This window comes from Labeo rohita, chromosome 2 (assembly GCF_022985175.1).
Source record: "Labeo rohita strain BAU-BD-2019 chromosome 2, IGBB_LRoh.1.0, whole genome shotgun sequence".
NCBI classification, from domain to species: Eukaryota; Metazoa; Chordata; class Actinopteri; order Cypriniformes; family Cyprinidae; genus Labeo; species Labeo rohita.
This window is the reverse complement of record NC_066870.1, coordinates 27924508-27948127: the sequence shown is the minus strand read 5'-3', so window position 1 is coordinate 27948127 and position 23620 is coordinate 27924508. Positions and strand designations below refer to the sequence as shown.

Here is a 23620-nt window from a genome sequence, read left to right as displayed (position 1 = left end):
CATGCATTCATTTATCTGATTAAAACATGAGCTGAACAAATTATGTCACAGAAATCTTATCTAAGCTGCCAACTCAAGCTGTATACTGTAGAGATAGGAGATTAAACTACTACTAGTAACTACCCTACATAAAATCTTCTCATTTAAATAACAATTTAATAATAATTTCTTAGTTAAAATAACAAGTGTTAAATTCCATGCTTTGCTTATTTAAACAGGGCTTAGTGAATTCATATAAAGTTGCTATGTTTTTCATTCTTGCATCCTTTTTTTGCATTAATCTTACAGACCTGGCATAGGCAAGGCAAGCTTGTGTGTGTTCAGAAAGGAGAGATTTAATGCAGGGGTTGGACCCACTAGATTGAAGGAGATGAACTTCATTTGCTATTTACACTTTACATCTTTTCATACACACACTACTTTGCCCTCATTCAGCGATTACTTTGTTTTTGGAAACCGTGAGTTAGTGTAAAACATATGGTAACTGATGATACAAATGACACGTGATCACCAATGTGAATTAGGGGCTCATTGTGCAGGGGACGCCAGGACATCATTATCATTAAAGCTATTGTGCTCATTTGAAACGTTAACAGATGTTCGACCACATCTGTGTGATGTTACGCTTAATTACTCCAGGTAACCCCTTTGACAAAAGAGTGTCTAAGGTGTGTTGAAGAATCTATATTTAGGCACACACCGCCACCTGCTGATGAGAAGTGCAGTTTATAGAGACAAAAAGGAAGGTGGGTGTTTTGAAAAAGACATGGGTGTCTAATGCAAAAGGTATTGATTTAGATGACCCCTGACCTATAGGATTTGATTTGGTTTTATAAGTAAGTCCTGTATATTTTTCTATGCTAGAATTGTGGACAAGCAGGTTTTCAAGAAGTCTTAAGCCAGTGTTGTATAGTCGTGCCCCCTACTGGAAAAGACTAGAAACAACCACCATAGATGGAGCTATGTTTCCATTCATCCTGCTGTCATCAGTCTGTTTGCATTGACGTGCCTATCTAAACTCCTCATCAGACATGTTATTCCAAATCTCAGGAATTTGTTTAGTTAATATTACAGACACCCATTAAATTCATGTTTTTGTGAGATTGGTATGTTTTAGCCTCCCAACCAAGAGCTTTACTGCTGTCTAAAAATAACCACTTTAACATCTGAGGGTCTTTCTGGCTGAAGGAGAGAAGACGGGGTCTTGACCCTGCAGTAAATCGAGCTCTTTTATTCTTCCCAGAAGCAGGAAGAGAATAAATAGGAGGGAAGATGATATGATGAGAGTCTATACAACTGCACTGCTGCATTTCTTATAGATGATGCTGACAGCCAGAAAATGTGTGGCTGAAATTGTGCTGTTGAAATCACAATTGATGGAATGAAAACCGACAAGAATTGTGCCGATGTTTGTGTTCTTTCATCTAATGCAGAGGTTGTTTGCATTTGAACAAACATGTTTTCCCATTTTATTTTCCTTGACAAAGTTTTTTTTAGCATACATTGTTTACACAAGGAATGAAAAAGACATATTAACTACACTTAAAAATGTCTATTTAACACAACAGTTACTGTTTTTAATAGGCAGAAATGTTCACTTTTCTTCACAGGTAGAGTATTTGTGGTTCAAGGCACATCAGTCGAGAACTTGTTTCTTAAAAACTTGTTTACACACCACTCCACAGACTCGCATTTCCTGCAAAATAAATAAAAATTCAGATTTTAACACAGATTTTATTTTAGCTAGCATACATGTATTTTTAAATACTTTAAAAAAGCCAGCTAAATGTACAGTTGTCCTCCTTTTTTAAAAAATACTACTTATATTAAATTTATACTACTGTTTATTCACAACATTAATGTTTTTGCTGTACATTTGATTAAATTCATTTTAGACAGTTTGTAACAGTCATTTATACAGTTTAGCAGCTATTATGCACAAGTGTTTGAACACAGAATGTTAAGTAATAAATGAAGTATTCCAGGTAGTTGTATAATGAAGTCACTAAATGGATTTCTGTGTATACACCTTTTAAATACACTTGTTATTGTAATGCGTGACTGCTGCGGTAATGATGTTATCTCATTAATTACACTCTTGACTACACTAACAACGAAAAGCAGCGAAGTGTGAACTTTCATAATACAACAGAGCGTGCCCTCATGAACCGCGTCCTTATACAAACTTACCACATGCAGTTCATCCCCTTTCACCCACTGGGTCCAGCCCCTTCCTTCTTTTTCTCCTTTCTGTACACACACCAGTTTGTCTCCCTCCCAGTTTACCGTGGTCTACAAAACAAGGACAAATACACGCTGATGAGAAAGATGAAGCTGGTACTGACTGACAATAAATAGAGAATGTTTTACTCACCCCCATGTCGTCTAGTACGTTCATGTCTTACTTTCTTCAGCTGAAAAGAAATGAAGGTTTTTGAGGAAAACATTCCAGGATTGTTCTCCATATAGTGGACCTCAATGGGAGCCAACGGGTTGAAGGTCCAAACTGCAGTTTCCGTGCAGCTTCAAAAGGCTCTACACGAACCCAGTGGAGGAATAAGGGTCTTATCTAGTGAAACGATTGGTCATTTTCTTAAAAAAAAAAATACAAATTTATCTGGTTTTTAACCACAAATGCTCATCTTGCACTAGCGCATCTGCAACTTCACCCATTGCGTAATCACATTGAAAAGGGTTTAAAAAAAGGGTGAGGCAAACAACTCCATCTCATTTTCTCCTCCAACTTCAAAATTGTCCAACATCATTGTTTTACCCTTTTTTATAAAGAGGGTTTGACTTTCTTTGCATGCTCACTCTGTAAACACTACACTGTAAAAAACAATTTGTTGAGTCAAAGTAAAATAATTTGTAACCTGGCTGCCTTAAAATTTTAAGTTCATTCAACTCAAAAAAAGTTTATTCAACTTGATATTTGAGTTGAATCAACTTCAAATTTTAAGGCAGCTGGGTTACTTACCCACTTGTTAAGTTTAGCAAACACAAATATCTAAGTTGTTACTTAGTACAACTTAACATTTCAAGTTGAATAAGCTTATTTTAGTTGACTGAACTTAAAATTTTAAGGCAGCAGGGTTTCACTGGATAAGACTCTTATTCTTTGGTTGGGATCGTGTAGAGCTTTTTGAAGCTGCATTGAAACTGCAATTTAGACCTTCAACCCATTGACTCCCATTGAAGTCCACTATATGAAGAAAAATCCTGGAATGTTTTTCTCAAAAACATTAATTGCTTTTCAACTAAAAAAAAGAAAGACATAAACATCTCAAATGACATGGGAGTAAGTAAATGATCAGTAATTTTTTAATCTGGAAATGAACTAATCCTTTAATTTGAATGTGGAAGGCTGTGCGGTGTCAGTCACTTCCAGGTATTTTAGCTGTACAATATTAGTATTATTAGTATTTATTATGGTTTGTAGGCCAAATTATTATGGTTTGTAGCAACTGTTTTCTGCACATTGTTATTCTTGTTATTAACCTTTATTTATCTAGTTGTCTCGCGCATTTACAGGACATAGCTTACTTCCACATTGAAAAAAGAAGTACGACTATTTTTTGACAACATTTGACTCCAATAAAGGTCTTACTACTGAACACAAACACTGTACTAACATTACTACACTGAAATAAAAATAGTGTATGATTTACTTTGAATCAATTTTCAATACATTTCACAAATAATTACAAAAAAATGCATTGAATTAAACACAACATTTTGAAGTAGATAAACTGAAATATTATTTTCTTGTTAAACAAACTCCAATTTTGACCCTGGACCACAAAACCAGTCATAAGGGTACATTTCTTGATGAATTTGGCTGAGATACAATTTCAAAATCTGGAATCTGAGGCTGCAAAAAAATCAAAATACTGAGAAAATTGTCCAGATTAAGTTCTTACCAATGCATATTACTAATCAAAAGTTTTGATATATTTACGGTAGGAAATTTACAAAATATCTTCATGGAACATGATCTTTACTTAATATCCTAATGATTTTTGTCATAAAAGAAAAATCAATTTTGACCCATACAATATGTATTGCTACAAATATACCCCTGCTACTTACAACTGGTTTTGAGGCCTAGGGTCACAATTATCTTTAACAACTTAAAATATAATATATACTATATAAAATAATATTTTACATATATACAAGTTGACCTAAAGTGCCCGAGCACCAGGTGTTTGCGGCATTAGCCCAAAACCCTCATGGATTTAAGATTCAATAGGTCATTGTATGTAAATCTCAATCTAATCCTATTTACTGACTCATCCACCACAGTAACCTCAGAAAGCAGTTCAGATTTTTTTCCATTTACAAGCATTTCTGATCTTACTTCTTTATAATGTTGCACTTTAAGCTGTACCTTTATAAATAAGGAGGTCACTTACCTTACACTTCCTATCATCTACACCGCCCAAATCCTCCTCAAACTCTTTTCCAACATCAAACTCCATTTGGTAGTTCCTAAAGGTGGTGAGAGTCTTGATATTAAAATGATCACCATTCTGAACAATCTCCTTATCAAAGATGAGATAGCTGGCAATTTTTCTGATGACAATATTCACATCTGTAAGTTGAATACATATAAAATTGGTCAACCGTAGATGTATATGGTACCAATTTTCTTCACATAATAAAATCAGGTCTGCCAAGGGTACTAAAACATCTCTTGAGTACAAAATACAGACATGTATTTCTCTTACTCTAACTGTTTCCAGCAGAATATATTCTGTTACATACCTTGTTCAGCACAGAAACTTAATTTCACAGGTGTATAATGAATGAATAAATCGAAAATGAAATATCAGCCTACCTAGTGCTTCCATGTATTCATCAAAGTTTTCATTACTTGTCATTTTCCAGAATCCATTCATGTCTACGGGAGACATATTTGCTTCTTTTTTCCGTTTGTCCCCTGCACTGATATTTCAACATCAAGGTGCAGCGTGGCGTCTCAAATCACACGGTATGTTGTAATCTTAAAGCCAATTAGGGCCTTTGGATTATCTCAAAGAGCATTTACACATGTGGTGGAACTTCTGCTGTGGATTTCTCTCTCTCTCTTTGTACAGGAGCTCCCTCTTCAGGAGTGAATTGCAATGCATGATGCAGCTCATGAACTCATGTCAGTCAATGCATGTCAACAGACAGATGTGTCAGTTTGTAATTGTTTTGATTCCCAGCCTGTCAGCAGCACAACAGTCAGTCAAAGCAACAGTCACTATGCTGTCAAACAGGCTTCCGTTTATGCCTACAGACTCCAGAGAGAGAGAGAGAGCGAGAGAGAGAATTGTTCACTACACAAACAGGAGGTGAAGTCATGTCAGTAATGAGGCCAGTCTTGAGACGTCTTCCTGACTATGAATTACTCTGAAGTGTTTACAGTGAAATGTGGAATAAAAGATACACAACTGTCATGATGATGTTTACTTTTCAGATCATGGCCTATTTTATCTTCCACAAACCACAAGAGAGTGCCTTTGCCAAGCAAACCTGTCTTGTTGTATCTACACTACCATCTTGAATTCAAAGTGTGGGTTTTTTCAAAGTCTCTTATGCTCACCAGTGCTGCATTTATTTGATTTAAAATACAGTAAATAATAGTACAATTTAAAATGACTGTAACTTTATCATTTATAATACATTTTCAAATGTAATTTATTTTATTTTCAGTGTCACATGATGCTTCAGAAATCATTTTAATATGCTGATCTGGTGCTCAAGAAATATTATTACCAACAGTTTAATATTTAATGTGCTTAATATTTTTGTAAAACTGTGATACATATTTTTTCAGGGTTCTTCAACGTTCTGTGATTTTCAGTCTTTTTAATATGTCCTTGCTCAATAAGAGTATTAATGTCTTTCAAAACAAAGTATTTCAAATGGTAGTGTATTCGGAAAAATATTCAAGGAATAAATCATCCAAAAATAAAAACTCATTTCATTCTGTGTCATTTTTTAATGGAAGGACCCCCTCCCCCCTTGTGGGCACGGATCTACCTCCTGATCCTGTGATTAAAATAAAGAAAAGTATGCCGTTTGCTAAGTACTAATACCGAAATATTCTTTCTCTGTACTCTCATACTCGTCCTACTTTCTTACTGGCCTGTTTTATGGCACACTGGAAGGAACATTTAAGATAAAGTCTGACTCATAAATTTACGCAAAGTGCTGGAACAGTGGTGACAGAATAAAGTGTAGCCTTTGGGCATTCTGATCTTCTGAACATCAAACGCTGGAAATGGTCCTTGTTCTTGACATATTTCTTTGCTACTTATCTTGTCTTCAATGCTTAACAATAGAGTCCAAATACAGAATTTCTCTGATCACGGGAATGAAGATCAAATACAATGACGTTGTATAACCTCCCACCCGTTCGCCCCCTTTTCTGGCAGCAGCATCTCAGTGGGTGATAGATTTATAATATTGTTTATGCACTGTGCCAATTATCACTTCGAAACTGACTGTTTTCAAAGTCATAATGAACTGAGATGAGCAATAATTTATAGGTACTAATTAAGTGGTAATTCACTTTTTTAAAACTTTTTTAATAAGAAGAAATGTTTCTTGACCTCCAAAACAAAATTATTTCTGAGGGATCATGAAACACTGAAGACTGAATTAATGGCTGCTGAAATTTCAGCTTCGCCATCACAGGAATAAATCACACTTCAGGAGAGTTGAATCACACATGGTTTAAAGGGGTCCTATTATGCTCCTTTTCAAAGTCTTGATTTTGTTTTGGGGGTGTACTAGAACATGCTCTCATGCATGGTGGTTCGAAAAACGCATTATTTTTCAGATAATTCACATTATTACAATACCTTTCTCCCAGCCTGTCACAAATAGCTTGATTAGTTCCGGGTTTAATGAAGGCCAGCCTTCCGAAAAAAGGAAATGTGTTATGATTGGTTAGCTATCCCAATACGTTGCGACTGGCAAACACCTTAAGGTGCGTTCACGCCATATCGGAATTTCCGTAATTACGAGATTCCAACTTGTAAAAAGCGTTCACGTCCTCGTAGAACTCGTAATTACAACTTGTGAACTGGGAGTATTCTGAGAGCTACGAATTGTACCACATGACCGCTGAACGCAGCATTAGACAGTGTTTCAGTACTGCCACGCCCATTGTCAAAGCAGTTAGTGCAAGCTAGATTAATAGTGAATTTTACGTTTTAAATATGGATATTTTTCTTACAAAAATGCATTGATTCGCTACAGGAGAGTCCTGGGAGCCGTGTGAGGCACTTTTTTATTATGAATGGATGCTCTTTATTAGACTTTATTAGACTCCAATTGCATTCGTCTGGAAGAAGGAACTCATATACACCTAGGATGCATGGAGGGTGAGTAAATAATACACTACGGTAGTGTTGAGTCCCATCCTCAGCCTGCAAAATCGTAAATACATGATATTATCATGTTAATTTATTTAATTATTTTACATACTTAGTTTCATTTCCCAAAACCAGATCCAGCATAAGGGTAAAAGCAGCCTAACATTATCAAAAAAAACATCACTGTTTAGCCTAGACTATTCTAGTGCAAGTTTATGTATTTTAAAAAAAACACTCGTGTTATAAGTGAAGCTATCTACACTGTATGATGAATAAATCTCTTACCACACACTGCACACGTCTGCGACGGGTTACGGCTTCGACGCGGCAACCGGAGTAGATCACGGTTTCGGCATGTGTTTCGACCCCCTGTACTGCACACGTCTGCGATGCGTTACTGCTCTGAAGTGGCCACTCTAGTCAATGCTTGAGTTTACACCAGCCGCGTTGCGGCTCATTGAAGCGGCTCTCCGCACTGCATCGCTAAAGTTTGGCTAAGCCCCCACCTAGGCCCTACACACCCCCCAACAATTCGAATTTCCATAGGCAGAATTTAATTTAATGATATTCTAATGGACCATGTTGTGACATCATTGCATGCAGAAAACAAACACTGTAGTCCAAATGAGCCGTTCATTGTAGTTCTTGGAAAGAGATTTTCTAAAAATGAAATATCTCCCTTCGGAGTGGACTTTGAGATTTGTAACTTTGTATATCTTTTTTATGCCCAAAGATAGACACCACACTGACTAAAGTTCAAAAAGTGAAAAAGCATAATAGCACCCCTTTAAACATTTCCACACATGCTAGCATAAAACTTACATTATTTACTAGTTATCAACTCTATATAGAGAAAAAAAAGTGCCAAAATGCAAAAAATCTTTCTAAGATACCTCTAAACATTTATTTAACCATAGCATAAGTAAATTTCTGGCTGAAGTAAGTTTTTCATCTCAGTTTTAGGGTTAAAAATGAGCCAAAAGGCCAGAAATCTGCAATTATTTTAATCCCCAACCTGTTATTTAGTGGTTTAGATATTTCTTAAATGCTTACTAGCTGCTAACTAGCAGAAGACACCAACCAGTTTTAAATTCCAGTTGTGCAGATGGGGAAGGTTGTAAAATGCGTTACAGTGTGCCCCGCTATTATTACATTTAATGTATATTCTATGACATTAGAAATGTAATTTACATTTCAATATCTAGACCCGATGTGGATTTACGCAAACTGAGAAATTAGAAAGTAAAAAGTGTTGTGCCCAGCTCTCCCGCGAATAGCGATTGTAACTTACGCCTTACGTTTACGTAGCGAGCTGAGCGTTTTCCATTCATTTCTATGGAAGCTGAGCTTAAACGCTTGCGCAATGCGTGTACGCTCAACTTCCATAGGAATGAATGGAAAACGCTCGCGCCGCTCAGCTCGCTAAACTGTAGTGGAAACACGCCGTAAATGGTTTGATCAAGGCTTAGGTAATGACGTAATCACGTAACTGCGTCAGTAGACTCAAGTTGTGTTTTCACGGCGCTTGTCTGCGTTTCGGCTGCACAGGTGTTCACACTCATTAACAGTTACAGATTAACTGTACATCAGTATTTTTTGTTTGTTTGTTTTTGGCAACATGAACAACAACGACCGTTCGCAATGCAGCAAACAAATCTGAGTAACTTAGATGAGTAGAGCTCCGCCTCATTCAAACGAACAGCTACAAGATATGATGACCAGTGGCAGTGCAGATAGTATAAAACAGTTATTAACTTATACCACGGCAGCATCAGAACACCTAAAACATGGCATTGGGAAAAGTATTACCAACGTTATCACTGCGAAATCCTATTTATTGAAGAACATGTTTTAATACAGATACTTATACTGCAAAGATCGTGCTGATAGGGTTAAGAGTGCATTTTACATCGGGTTCAGAATAACAAATTCTCCTAACAAAACGTTTTCTTTTAAATATCACGATGTGCACAGGGAATATTAAACTCAAGACTAAAGTGAGCCAATTATCCAGAACATTTTATTAAGGCAACTGGCAAGAACAGGCAAAAACAGAACATAAGGAAAGAACCTTCAGAGTGTCTACTGTGGTTATTACACCTGATCCTTTGTACAGTGTAAGTGCTTGTGAATGTATTGATCTGGTCTCTTTTTTAGTAGGTGAAGGTGGTCTCTTTTCTCCCAATAGGTCACAGATCTCGCTTATCATTACTCTGCCCTTTCTCCTCATTGTGAATAAACAGTTAGTAAGTATAAAAGCTTTGGTGCACCTCTTCACTTGACCTGACAACGCTTCTGAGGTCCAGAGCTCAACGCACAACCATGCCTGTGGATTTCACTGGAAAATGGGAGCTGGAGTCAAGCAAAAACCTTGAAGATTACCTTAAAGCACTGGGTAAGCCTAATCAGTTGTCTGTCATCAGAGTCAACGAGTTTTGGCATAATTCGGATTATGCAGATAGATTGATATTAGGCAATATTATGCAGATTATATCATGAAAATATTTACTTTCTTAGACATTGACTTTGCCATCCGCAAGATTGCAGCCCACCTCACTCCAGTAAAGACCTTTATCCAGGATGGGGACAACTTTGTGATTAAGACACAGAGCGCCTTCAAGAGCTATGAGCTGATCTTCACTATTGGAGTTGAGAAGGAAGAATTTACTAAGGGATTTGACAACAGGATGCTAAAGGTGAATTATATATATATATATATATATATATATATATATATATATATTTATAACTGTGATCCAAATGACATAATGTTTTTTAACTTGTAGTTACCCCAGTGTTGGCCTCTTGGCCATGATCCCAGTCAGTTTGTTCAGTGATGAACCTACAGTAAAACAAACAGAGCACAGGCTCAACTTTTGCCCAGAGGACAAAAGACAAATTATTTATTATTTTTTTGAGGCCATCTGGGTACTGCTTTATTTTACATAAACAGTGCTATTTGTCAATTACAAGAGTACAATACAGCTAATGTAGCTAATATTTTTATTTTGGTATTTAATGACCAAAAAACTGTTTATTAAATAAATAACAAATGGTAAAAATAGTTTGAAATAATAAAAAAACAGACCAGTTATTAAGGTTATTGAGTTATTATTATTACTATTATTATTATTATTATTTATTAATAAATATATTTTTACACAGACTCTGGTGACCTGGGAAGGGGACAAATTGGTAGCCATCCAGAAAGGTGAGAAACAAAACCGGGGATGGAAACACTGGATAGAAGATGACAAACTTTATCTGGTGAGCATTCAATCAATCTCTGCATCATAATAATAAATTGATTAATGTTAGAATAAACATGATTGCTGATTGCTTACATATATATATATATATATATATAATGATAAATGTATTCCAGTTAATTAATTTTTTTCACACATTTTTCGCAATTCTGCAATTTCTGCTTTGCTGTGTACTCACAATAGATCCATTTTGACCTCATGATCATTTCATTTGCAGGAGCTGACATGTGAGGACGCTGTGTGCCTGCAAGTGTACAAAAGAAAAGACTGATTTTTCATGTTGTTCTATAGAAAAATCAAGCTGTGTATTAACCCAAGATACAGGTTACCACTGTTTTTTTTTTTTTTTTTTTTTTTTTGCCTTCTGTCTAAATAAAGATAATGAGATGTCATGGCTCATCATTTCTTGTGAATTTGTTTTCTCTCTACCTTGCTCACACAACACACATTTTTTAAAATACATATTAACTGATGATATACAGAGTTATAAACAGTTAATTTTACCATAATGAGCTACAAATTGTTTTACATACTGGAGGACTATTAAAGATCCACTCGATTCTATAACCATCAAACAATTTAAGAAGTAACATATCTAAAGTAGTCAAACTATATTTGCTAATTAACTTCATTATATTATTATCTAACTACTATTTTAATAATCATATTAAATGGTTGAAGAACAAACTGTGGAAAACAAGCAATTGTGTAACTATACGTTTGACTCAAGGCTATTCTTAGTAAGACTGTAACAGGTTCCTGGTATGACGACTCGCTCTCCTGTTACGTTTTAAAATGAGCCTATGTTTGAAACATTTATCTATTAAACTTTTAATATCATAATCCGATGAGAATTTTCAGCCGGCACATTTTAGCACTGTATTTTTGGCGTGTTATTTATTCGTCTTGCACTGAAGGTGTCATTTTTGGCTTTACATTAAAGGGTTAAACTCAAACTCACTGAAAGGCAAACGCCTACCTCAAAAGCCGAGTTTAACCGAAATTACCCGAAACACTCCGAAGCCGTCCGAGTGTCACGTCAACGCTTCCGACGTCAAGCGCACGGGCTTTGAGGAAGTTCCACGTCACATTTGTCTGCCGTGCACAAAACTGTAGCCGAAAGAACACATCAGACTCTCGGTGGATGATATAAAATACTACAGGTGAAGGAGACCAAAACCAGCAAACACAAACATGGTAAGTGAGACATTAGTATCTATGTTATGGGCAGTATTGCAGCTGGTTCGCAGATATAGTGGAAAAATACGCTTTGAGTAACGTTAGCTTTCGCTGTTAGCCTCGAAGGCCCTTAGAATGGCCACATAGACAACTCTATCATTCAGTCAGTCTGTGAATTATTTATTCATATTCACTCTTTTTTATGGTAATAATTGCATTCAAAGCCATTTACCGTTACAAATATTATACATTAACTGTTCACAAATGTTATGTATGATGATATCTTGTGTTCTTGCTAACAGCTGATGATATGAATGTGACTTTAACATTAAGTTAAGTACACATTAATAAATAAACAGAAATGTAGAAATGTGCTGCTGTATAAAATTCTGTTCCGTAACATGGTATTTCCTGATATTATCTGCAAGAGGCTTGATTTGTAGTGCTTTTATTGCTTATTAACTGTACGTTACTGTAAAGGCTAGCTGCTGTTACTTTATCAGACTATTAACTGGGTGACAAATAGCAAATGTGTTGTGGGGAATAAATTTTCAAGGTTTAATAAAATGTCACTGCTTTCTGTTCTTGACATAGTAAGCAATTGTGCTTTTCGTATAGATGATTGATGTTACTACTGTATGCAGCTGCTAAATAAATATCCTCTTTAATATCAACTTGTGTGTACTAGTAATAGTGATTTTGATTCTTCTTTTCTAGCCTCTGAGGCTGGACATCAAGCGCAAACTCACGGCTCGATCTGACCGTGTCAAAAGCGTAGACCTTCATCCATCCGAGCCATGGATGTTGGCCAGTCTGTACAATGGCAGTGTCTGTGTGTGGAACCATGAAACACAGGTGACTAGAAGACCTTATGTTTTTCAGCATATGCAATACATTCCCATCTGATCTTTACATTTAACATTAGGGATACAGCAGGGTGTGTTGCATGTTTGCCTAATAATGTGTAATATTGATCTTTCATAGACTCTGGTTAAGACTTTTGAAGTCTGTGACCTTCCAGTAAGAGCCGCCAAGTTTGTTGCCAGGAAAAACTGGGTCATTACTGGTGCTGTAAGTATATACACAAGTAATAATAATATGCACTATTATATAATAGCTTAATACTGTCCTTGAAATAGTGTAATAATAGATAACAGTTAAATATGTAATAATAGATAATATGGAACTTTTAATAAATTTCCTCCCTTTTGTTTGTAGGATGACATGCAAATTCGGGTTTTCAACTATAATACGCTAGAGAGAGTACATATGTTTGAGGCCCATTCAGATTACATTCGCTGCATCGCTGTTCATCCCACCCAGCCCTACATCCTCACAAGCAGTGGTATGTACAGATTAAATTTGCATTAAGTATTTCTATTGCATATGTACATATGCATATATTGATATATATATACTACCAGTTAAACTTTTTTGAACAGGAAGATTTTTAATGTTTGTAATGTTTTTCTCTTCTGCCCACCAAGCCTGCATTTATTTGATCCAGAGTACAGTAAAATTTTGAAACATTTTTACTATTTAAAATAACTGTTTTCTATTTGAGTATATTTTAATTTAATTTATTCCTGTGATTTTAAAGCTGAATTTTTAGTGCCTTACTCCAGTCACATGTTCCTTCAGAAACCATTATAATATTCTGATTTTCTGCTTAAAAATCATTTATTATTATTGTTGAAAACAGCTGAGTAGATTTTTTTCTTTTAGGTTTTGTTGATGAATAGAAAGTTCAAAAGAACAGAATTGATCTAAAATATAAATGTTTTTGTAACATAAATGTTTTTATAATCAATTTTGATCCATTTAAATCATCCTTGCTAAATAAAGTTTTTAAATGGTTTATTTTCTAATGTTACAAAAGTTTTTATTTCAGATAAATGCTGAACTTTGGATCTTTCTATTCATCAAAGAATCCTGAAAAAATGTACTAAACTTTAAATATTGATAATAATAATAAAAATGTTTCTTGAACAACAAATCAACATATTAGAATGATTTTTGAAGGATCATGTGACTGGAGTAATGATGCTGAAAATTTAGCTTTGATCACAGGAATAAATTACATTTTAAAATGTATTCAAATAGAAACCAGTTATTTTAAATTGTAAAAATATTTCACAATATTACTGCTTTTGCTGTATTTTGGATCAAATAAATGCAGGCTTGGTGAGCAGAAGAGGCGTCTTTAAAAAACATTAAAAAACCTTCCTGTTCAAAAACTTTTGACTGGTATTTCAAAATGTTCATGTTTTTGATTAAATAAATGCAACCTTGATGTGCATAGGAAACTTATTTTAAAAAACATTTTTAAAAAATCATACCAACTCCAAACATTTAAACTGTAATGTATATATGTACAATTTGTTTGTTTAACACTCAATGGATCTGTGTATGTTTAGACGACATGTTGATAAAGCTCTGGGACTGGGAGAAGAAATGGTCCTGCAGTCAGGTGTTTGAGGGCCACACACACTACGTCATGCAGATTGTCATCAACCCTAAAGACAACAACCAGTTTGCGAGTGCATCGCTGGACAGAACCATCAAGGTATGATTGAACATCCATAGAACAAGTTTGACTCTGACTTGTGACATTTTACCTATAATTTCTTTTGTTTTGTTTTAGGTTTGGCAGCTGGGCTCTTCCTCTCCCAACTTCACTCTGGAGGGCCATGATAAGGGGGTGAACTGCATTGATTATTACAGTGGAGGAGATAAACCTTACCTCATATCTGGAGCTGATGACAGACTGGTCAAGATTTGGGACTATCAGGTATGAATGGTATTGATAATACTGATATGCTTAATACAGCAAGTAACTCTTGGCTATTTGTTTATTTACTTATGTTCTGTGTACCTCTCTCTCTTCAGAATAAGACATGTGTGCAGACACTCGAGGGTCATGCACAGAATGTGTCCTGTGTAAACTTCCACCCAGAGCTGCCAATCATCATCACTGGATCTGAGGACGGTAAGTTGTGGCACATCTTCATTATAATTTTATAGTTCTTTTACATAATTTCTTATGCAAATGTAACTCTCTTTGTTTTGTTATTCAGGCACGGTTCGGATCTGGCACTCCAGCACTTATCGTCTAGAGAGCACCCTGAACTATGGTATGGAGCGGGTGTGGTGTGTGTCTGGCTTGCGCGGCTCCAACAACGTGGCATTGGGTTATGACGAAGGCAGCATCATTATTAAGGTACTAAAAATAATTCTAAAGTAACACCATGCTGTTTCCTGCCAGTGGTGTGACATATTGGCTAAAACTCTGGACTGGTAATTGGAAAGTTCAGTCCCTGCAACAAGAGACCCATCATGTTGCTCCAGGGCCAGACTGCCGGCAGGGGGTCGGCAGAGGATAGATAATGTTACAGAAGATTTATATTTCAAATAAATGCTGAACTTTTTATTGTAAGAATCCTGAAAAAAACACTGTTTCCACAAAAATAACAGTAGAATATATAGATAATTAACATGACATTTCTGTCTGCTTAAATGATCATTAACAAATTATCTGAAGAGCTTTATAAAGTGTTATATGTGACCGTGGACCACAAAACCAGTCATAAGGGCCAAATTTTTGAATTGGAGATTTATACATTATCTAAGATTATATAAGATGAATCCATACACTTTCCATTGATATATGGTTTGTAATAATAGGACAATGTCTGGCTTAGATACAACTATTTGAATCTGGAATCTAACAGTGCAAAAAAAAAATCAAAATATTGAGATATATTGGCTTTAAAGTAGTCTAAATGTAGTTCTTAGCAATGAAAAAAAAATCTAATAAAAAATTAAGTTTTGATATATTTACAGTAGGAAATTTACAAAATATCTTCATGGAACATGATCTTTATTTAATATCCTAATGATCTTTGACATAATAGAAAAATCAATAATTTTGACCCTTACAATGTATTGTTGGCTATTGCTACAAATATACTGGTGCTACTTATAACTGGTTTTGTGGTCCAGGGTCACATATTATACCTGTGAAGAGTTCTCTGTAAGTTAACAGCTTTGTGTTTGTGATTTAGCTCGGTCGTGAGGAGCCAGCCATGTCAATGGACACCAACGGAAAAATCATTTGGGCCAAGCATTCTGAGATTCAGCAGGCTAACCTCAAAGCCATGGGTGATGCTGAGATCAAGGATGGCGAGAGGCTTCCACTGGCGGTGAAAGACATGGGCAGCTGTGAGATCTACCCTCAAACCATCCAACACAATCCTAATGGAAGGTAAGACCATCATATCTATTCTTTAATATTTGCCTGATCCGTGCTGCCATTGAATGCAAATATAATTTTACAATTGCAGTATAGTTAACATTCCTTATCATCCAGAGATTCTGTACCCTTAATCTTGTTTAGGTTTGTGGTGGTGTGTGGAGATGGAGAGTACATCATCTATACCGCCATGGCTCTGAGAAATAAGAGCTTTGGATCTGCACAGGAGTTTGTCTGGGCCCATGATTCATCTGAGTAAGTACTCTCCAAGCATATAGAAGATAGATTTAGGAGATAACTGTCAAAAAGACTTAATACTGATGTTACTTATTTTAATTTAAGGTACGCGATCCGGGAAAGCAGCAGTGTGGTGAAGATCTTTAAAAATTTTAAAGAGAAGAAATCTTTTAAGCCAGACTTTGGAGCAGAAGGTAAAGTGTTTTGCTTAATGGGCAGCAGTAATCGTTACATTTAAATGGCTGGTTAGAATTCATTAGTATTTCGCAGCATGCTTTCAGGGTTCGTCTGAAACCCTCCACCTCCCCAGCTCCACCTGTTTAGAGCTGCTACAGATTATTATATAAGCTACTTACATAAATACTCTCAGCACCATATTGCATACATATTGACAGTAGCAAGTTCCTGCACTTTTTTTGCAGCAGCAATAATCTACAACAACAGCAATAACCATCAGCAGCAGTGTAGCAGATCTATTCAGCCAAGATGAAATACATTGACATTGTCATATCCATTACCATGCTGAAATCTTCCAAATTTCTCATGACAGAAATGCTATTATTTTATAGTTTTTGTAAACATGGTTATGTGTTTGCAGGCATCTATGGTGGTTTCTTGCTGGGTGTCCGATCAGTGAACGGTTTGGCTTTCTATGACTGGGATAACACAGAGCTGATTCGCCGCATTGAGATCCAGCCCAAACATGTGAGTCATCTGCTTCAGTCCTTCATTATTCTTTTCTGCATGATTGGGGCCGTTTTTAGTCTGCCTGGACCAATTGCATCTTGCATCTGTTTTCAGATTTTCTGGTCAGACTCCGGTGAGCTGGTGTGCATTGCCACAGAGGAGTCTTTCTTCATCCTGCGCTATCTGTCAGAGAAGGTGGCTGCATCACAGGAGTCAAATGAAGGGGTTACTGAAGATGGTATTGAAGATGCTTTTGAGGTAGGTGTACATCTGGTCATGTTTCAGAGAAAGAGCAAGTTTATTATTTTTTTTAATTCCCTTTGCATCTTGCCTTTTGTATTTGTTTTTAAGTTCACAGAGACCGACACGGCAGAAAGCGCATCATGTTTGCTTTCATTATTTTACAAAAGCACAATGTTTTGTTGTTATTGTGACTGCACACAAATAAACATGGAGTTTTTACAGAATCGAAAGATGTGTTACTCTTATCTGTATGACCAAGAATGACGAAGCAAGTGGCCGCATTATTTGCTACTATTCAGGTTCCACACTCCACACAGACACTTAAATAGCACACATTTTTCTACATTAACATTAGATTGAGCAACCAAGTAAAATTGCTACTACTTACATATTTCAGATGATAAGCCATATTTGAGGTTGATGAACGATAGGCGAGCATTAGGATGTCTTGCCAAATCACATAGACCAGCCGTGAATATTCTGTTCATCACAGACTGTATGACTTTGCCACTTTGTGTGGATTTTTACGTAATTTTTACTTATTTTTCTGCGACTAATAAAATGACCAAGTTGACCAAGCCTCTTCTTGGGGGGGCAGCCCTAGTAAATAGTCACTTTTGATTTAATATTGATTTTAAAGATTTGAAACACATGGTCTGAGCTCCTGATGGCGTGTGTTTGTGTGTACAGGTCCTGGGAGAGATTCAAGAAGTGGTGAAGACTGGTCTGTGGGTGGGAGACTGTTTCATTTACACCAGCTCGGTCAACAGACTCAACTACTTTGTTGGAGGAGAGATTGTCACCATTGCTCACCTAGACAGGTACAGCCAAAGTTCCCTGTATCTGAAATATATTTTTAACGTTTTATGTTTTGGGATGTATTAGTCACACTCATTACCGCTACAGAGTGTTTTTTATGTTGTCATTTTCTGTTTTTGAATCTATTATGCCCAAAATACAGTCAAATTAAAGCACAGTGAAAATTGTAATATTGTGAAAGATTATTACAATTTAAAATAACTATTTTATTTGTAACATATTTTACTGTTTAAAGCAGAATTTTCAGTAGCTGTTAGTTTTTATTGTCAAGTGATTCTTTAGAAATCATTCTAATATGCTGATTTGCAGCTTAAGAAACATCTTTTATTATTGTCAGCGTTGAAAAGAGCTGTGCAGCTAAATATGCTTTTGGATTTTTTGATATAGAAAATTCAAGGAACAGTATTTATTAGAATCTTTTAAATGTTAAATCTTTTGTAAAATTATAAATTTCTTTGTCACTTTATCAATTAAATGTAGCTAAATAATTTCTTTTTAAAAACTTGAACTAGCCACAAACTTTTGAACGTTAGCATAAATAAACACAGAAAACTTTATTTTCATTTAGTCTAACTGTGACTTATTTTCTTTAGAACCATGTACCTTCTTGGATACATTCCTAAAGACGACCGTCTTTACCTGGGTGATAAGGAGCTGAACATAGTAAGTTACTCTCTTCTGGTGTCTGTCTTGGAGTACCAGACAGCAGTCATGCGCAGAGACTTTGGCATGGCAGACAAAGTGCTGCCCACTATCCCGAAAGAACAGAGGACCAGAGTTGCCCACTTCCTGGAAAAACAGGTAAGACTTTCTAAGACTTTAAATAAAAAACAGCAGCCAAGACTAACCCATATATAAAATAAAAACGATATTCTTTATATATTCTGTGATATCTAAAAAAATCTTTGTTTGTGTGTCTGCAGGGTTTCAAGCAGCAGGCTCTGGCTGTATCCACTGATCCAGAGCACCGGTTCGAGTTGGCGCTACAGTTAGGAGAGCTGAAAATTGCTTATCAGCTAGCAGTAGAAGCTGAGGTTTGTAATTATACATCTGTGATATAGCTCCCCTGGTGGTGGCCAGGCTCAGTTGCTTACTACTTATTGTTACATTTATTAAAATAAAAAATGTTTTCTTAGATAAAAGTTATGTTTAAGATTTTGCATGTAAGCTAATATAATGAAGGTGTCTAATGTTTACTGTTTTCTTCTATAGTCGGAGCAGAAGTGGAAGCAGTTGGCAGAGTTGGCTATCAGTAAGTGCCAGTTTGGGTTGGCACAGGAGTGCCTCCATCATGCCCAGGACTATGGAGGGCTGCTGCTGCTGGCCACTGCATCTGGCAATGCCTCCATGGTTGCCAAGCTTGCAGAGGGGGCAGAGCGTGATGGCAAAAACAACGTTGCCTTCATGACCTACTTCCTGCAGGGAAAGTAAGTATCACAGGAGAAAAAAAACCTTCGTCAGCTAAAATACAAATAGGAATGTGTTGACTACAGATGTTTTACCTCTGTAGATTCTCATTTTATAGTTTGTTAGTAATTCCAACACTGCTGGAGGAAGTTTCAGTCCCAGATTGTTGTTTTGTTTTTGTTTTTTTATGTAGTAGTTTCTTTAGCTGACTTTTATTGTTTACTTGCCAGACTGGACAACTGTTTGGAGCTCCTGATCAAGACAAATCGTCTACCAGAAGCAGCCTTTCTTGCCCGCACATATCTGCCAAGCCAAGTATCTAGGTCTGTATTCACATTCTCACAGCAATTAAGAAATTCTTGCAGTAAAGTATTAGTATATTTTAGAAAGGCATGAAACGTACTATTAAAAGAAACAGTATGAATAAAATACAGTATGCCATCTTTTTGTTCAACGTATATTAAGAGAAATCTTCAATTTCCAGTATGACATGTCTGCATACCTGAAATGAGTCTTATTTGGAAAAAAATTTTTTTTACCTTTACAGTTCTGTAACTTGTGTGTTTGTTTACAGGGTGGTGAAGCTTTGGAGAGAGAGCTTGTCTAAAGTGAATCAGAAAGCGGCAGAGTCTCTGGCGGATCCGACAGAGTATGAGAACTTGTTCCCAGGCCTGAGAGAGGCCTTTGTGGCAGAGCATTACCTGAGAGAGACCTGCCTTGGCCAAACCAGACCTGCCACTGACTACCCACTGGTCACGGTAAGAAAACTGTGGAAGCCTGTTTCAGCCACTGAATTTAAAAAAAAAAAAAAGTTGTGACCTTTTTCTCTCACAATTCTGACAGAATTGCATCATACAAAATTGAAATTCTGAACCTCACAATTGCAAGTTACAAAGTCAGAACTGCAAGATGTAAACTCAGAATAAACTTATAAGACTTGTAAACTTATAACTCAGAATAAAATTATGAGAAAATATCTTGTTTTCTCAGAATTTGACTTTATAACTCGCAATTGCAAGTTTTTATCTCACAATTCTGAGGGGAAAAAAAGTCAGAATTATGTCACAATATCCGACTATTTCCTCAGAATGGCATGATACAAACTCGCACTTCTCTTTTTCCTCAGAATTGTGAGACATAAACTCCATGGAAAAAGACTATATCTTGCAGTTCTGACTTTATAACTCACAATTGAGTTTGTATCTCAGTTCGGAGAAAAAAGTCAGAATTGTAGTGGAAATGGGCTTCTCCCCCTAAATCTTTACTTAATAGTATTAAAATATGATTTATGTGCTATAATAATGCCTAATTAATTTTGAATTATGTTTATTTTATGTGCTGTCATTTTTGTTAGTTTAGCGTTATTTTGCATTTTTTCTTTATTTTGGTAATTGTAGTACTTTTTTTTTTTTTTTTTTTTTTTTCATCCAATTTTTATATTTTTTTAGCTTTATTTCAATTATCAAAAACAAATTTTGATAATTTTACTTTTAATTGACAATAACAAATTTTACAAATTATTTTCTCGCTAACCTTTGCAAGTCCAATCAAAACTAGCAAATATTGCCAGATTCCACCCACAGGGGAACGCTGTATTGTAAAAACATTACAATAATGCTTGTAATGCTTGATCAGGAGTTTGACAGCTGATGATCACTGTTTTTTTTTCTTTTCTCTCATTTGTTTTTCTGCAGCCCAATGAAGAAAGGAACGTGTTAGAAGAGGCTAGTGGTTATGAACCCAAAGGAATTATTCCCACTCCCACGCAGGTGTGTTTTTAAACAAACACTTGTTTTGTTGATGGCATAATACCAGAGCAAAAGTGTGGTCTAAAGAGCTCATATTTGTGTCCCTGGACCACAAAACCAATCTTAAGTAGCATGGGTATATTTGTAGCAATAGCCAACAATGGGTCAAAATTATCCATTTTTCTTTTATGCCAAAAATCATTGGAATATTGAAGATCATGTACTGTTTAGATATTTTGTAAATTTCCTACTGTAAATATATCAAAACTTAATTTTTGACTAGTAATATGCATTGCTAAGAAAATAATTTGGACAACTTGGCGATTCTCTCAATATTTGTTCCAAATTTTCCAGATTTTCAAAAAGTTGTATCTTGACCAAATATTGTCCTATTTTAACAGACTATACATCACTGGAAAGCTTATTTATTCAGCTTTTAGAAATAAAAGTTTATTTTAAGCAGGTGAAGGATGCAGAGGAGGCCCCAGAGGATGTGGATGTTTTGGCCTCGGTGACGGCAGCCATCTCTGCTCCAGTAGTTGCAGCAGTGCCTACTATGAGTCATGCAGAATCCCTGCCTGCTCAGAAGGTTGAGGAGAAGAAAGAGCCCCCCAAGGTGACAGCAGCAGATCAGAAGGTATTTGATCAAAATACACTGTAAATAAATCCATTTTAACATCAGACTTGATGTAACCTCACTTTCTGATTTATTTTAAGGTTCTCGATGAACTGGAAGATGATTTGGATAACATGGAACTTGATGACATTGACACCACAGACGTCAATCTGGATGATGACTTCTTAGACGACTAAACCTTCAGAACTAAAGCATTGAGTTTATTTAAGCGACCAAACCTTTTTTTTTGTTTTCTTTTTTTTTTTTTTATTTGTTCCTGTTAGACCTGCAGAGCTGAAGTCTAGGATGAACTGAGCTGAATATAAATATGTCTTTTAAGGCGTACCACCAATGGAAAGACGAGGAGAAATGTGCATTATTGATGGGGAATTTTTTTGTACTTCATTCTGGACCTTCAATTTACATTTTACTTGTACATCAAGGTATACGTTGATTCTTGTGTGTTCAACCATGATAAATCATGGTGCCATTATTCATAATAAAGAAAACTACTCTACTACAATGATTTGTCCTGTCATAATATTGTTTGGTTTTATATCACAATTCTGAGAAAAAGATTCTAAATTGCAAGTTTATATCACACAAATCGGAGGGGGGAAAAAGCCTAAATTTGCGAGTTTATATCAAGCAATTCTGAGAAAAAGTCTAAATTGCGAATTAATATCTTGCAATTCTGAGAAAAAAAAAATTATAAATTGCGAGATTATATCACAATTCTGAGGAGGAAAAAAGTCTAAATTGCAAGTTTATATCTTGCAATTCTGAGGGGAAAAAAGTCTAAATTGCATCTTTATATCACGCAATTCTGAGGAAAAAGTCTAAACTGCAACTATATCTTGCAATTCTCAGGGGAAAAAAAGTCTAAATTGCATCTTTATATCGCAATTATGAGAAAAAATGTCTAAATTATGAGTTTCTATCACAATTCTGAGGGGAAAAGTAAATTGCGAGTTTATATCTGAGAAAAGTCAAAACGTCTAAATTGCGAGTATATCACGCAATTCTGAGGGGTAAAAAATGTCTTAATTGCGATTTTATATCTCGCAATTCTGAGGAAAAAGTAAATTGCGAGTTTATACAACAATTCTGAGAAAAGTCTAAATTGCGAGTTTATATCAATTCTAAGAAAAAAAAAAACGTCTAAATTGCCAGCTTATATCTTGCAATTCTCAGAAAAATTGCGAATTTATGTCTCAAACTGTGAGAAAAAAAATCTAAATTGAGACTTTTTATCATGCAATTCTGAGGAAAACACATCTAAATTGCGAGCTTATATCTTGCAATTCTGAGAAAAAAAAAACATCTAAATTATGAGTATATCAGGCAATTCTGAGGGGAAAAAAGGTCTAAATTGCGACTTTATATCTTGAAATTCTGAGGAAAAAAGTAAATTGCGAGTTTATATAACAAATCTGTGAAAAGTCTAAATTGTGAGTTTATATCAATTCTGAGGGGAAAAAAGTCTAAATTGCGAGTTTATATCTTGCAATTCTGAAAAAAAAAGTAAATTGCGAGTTTATATCACAATTCTGAGAAAAGTCTACATTGCGAGTTTATATCACTTCTGAGAAAAAGTCTCTAAATTGCGAGTTTATATCTCGCAATCGTGAGAAAAAAAATCTAAATTGTGACTTTATATCACGCAATTCTGAGGAAAAAATGTCTAAATTGCAAGTTTATGTGTTACAATTCTGAGAAAAAACGTCTAAATTGCGATTTTATATCACGCAATTCAAAGATATCTTAATTTGTGTTCCGTAGATGAACAAACG

At 35.5% G+C, this 23620-nt stretch overlaps 3 protein-coding genes across 4 annotated transcripts; 2 read left to right on the top strand and 1 right to left on the bottom strand.

The window, feature by feature from the left end:
* Positions 1-1573: 1573 nt before the first annotated feature.
* rbp1.2 (retinol binding protein 1, cellular, tandem duplicate 2) lies at positions 1574-4971 on the bottom strand. Its single transcript, XM_051131246.1, has 4 exons — positions 4841-4971; positions 4416-4594; positions 2191-2292; positions 1574-1696 (listed from the first exon to the last, which is right to left on the bottom strand). Exons 1-4 carry the CDS (start codon positions 4914-4916, stop codon positions 1637-1639), a joined length of 417 nt encoding a protein of 138 aa, XP_050987203.1. The 5' UTR covers positions 4917-4971; the 3' UTR covers positions 1574-1636.
* A 4626-nt stretch (positions 4972-9597) lies between these two features.
* Positions 9598-11038, top strand: rbp2b (retinol binding protein 2b, cellular). Its single transcript, XM_051131267.1, has 4 exons — positions 9598-9765; positions 9888-10066; positions 10536-10637; positions 10857-11038. The coding sequence occupies exons 1-4, from the start codon at positions 9693-9695 to the stop codon at positions 10908-10910; spliced, it is 408 nt and encodes a 135-aa protein (XP_050987224.1). The 5' UTR covers positions 9598-9692; the 3' UTR covers positions 10911-11038.
* Positions 11039-11683: 645 nt separating this feature from the next.
* copb2 (COPI coat complex subunit beta 2) lies at positions 11684-22350 on the top strand. 2 transcript variants are annotated; one of them, XM_051138474.1, is made up of 22 exons: positions 11684-11836; positions 12536-12673; positions 12803-12889; positions 13037-13163; positions 14236-14384; positions 14463-14609; positions 14708-14807; positions 14896-15038; positions 15883-16082; positions 16215-16325; positions 16413-16501; positions 16906-17012; positions 17109-17252; positions 17928-18058; positions 18650-18857; positions 18980-19090; positions 19269-19483; positions 19694-19786; positions 20038-20221; positions 21158-21232; positions 21675-21848; positions 21929-22350. In XM_051138474.1, exons 1-22 carry the CDS (start codon positions 11834-11836, stop codon positions 22022-22024), a joined length of 2832 nt encoding a protein of 943 aa, XP_050994431.1. In that variant the 5' UTR covers positions 11684-11833; the 3' UTR covers positions 22025-22350. The 2 variants fall into 2 exon arrangements, with proteins under 2 accessions (XP_050994431.1, XP_050994423.1); XM_051138466.1 differs by having other exon boundaries at positions 21672-21848.
* Positions 22351-23620: the final 1270 nt, after the last annotated feature.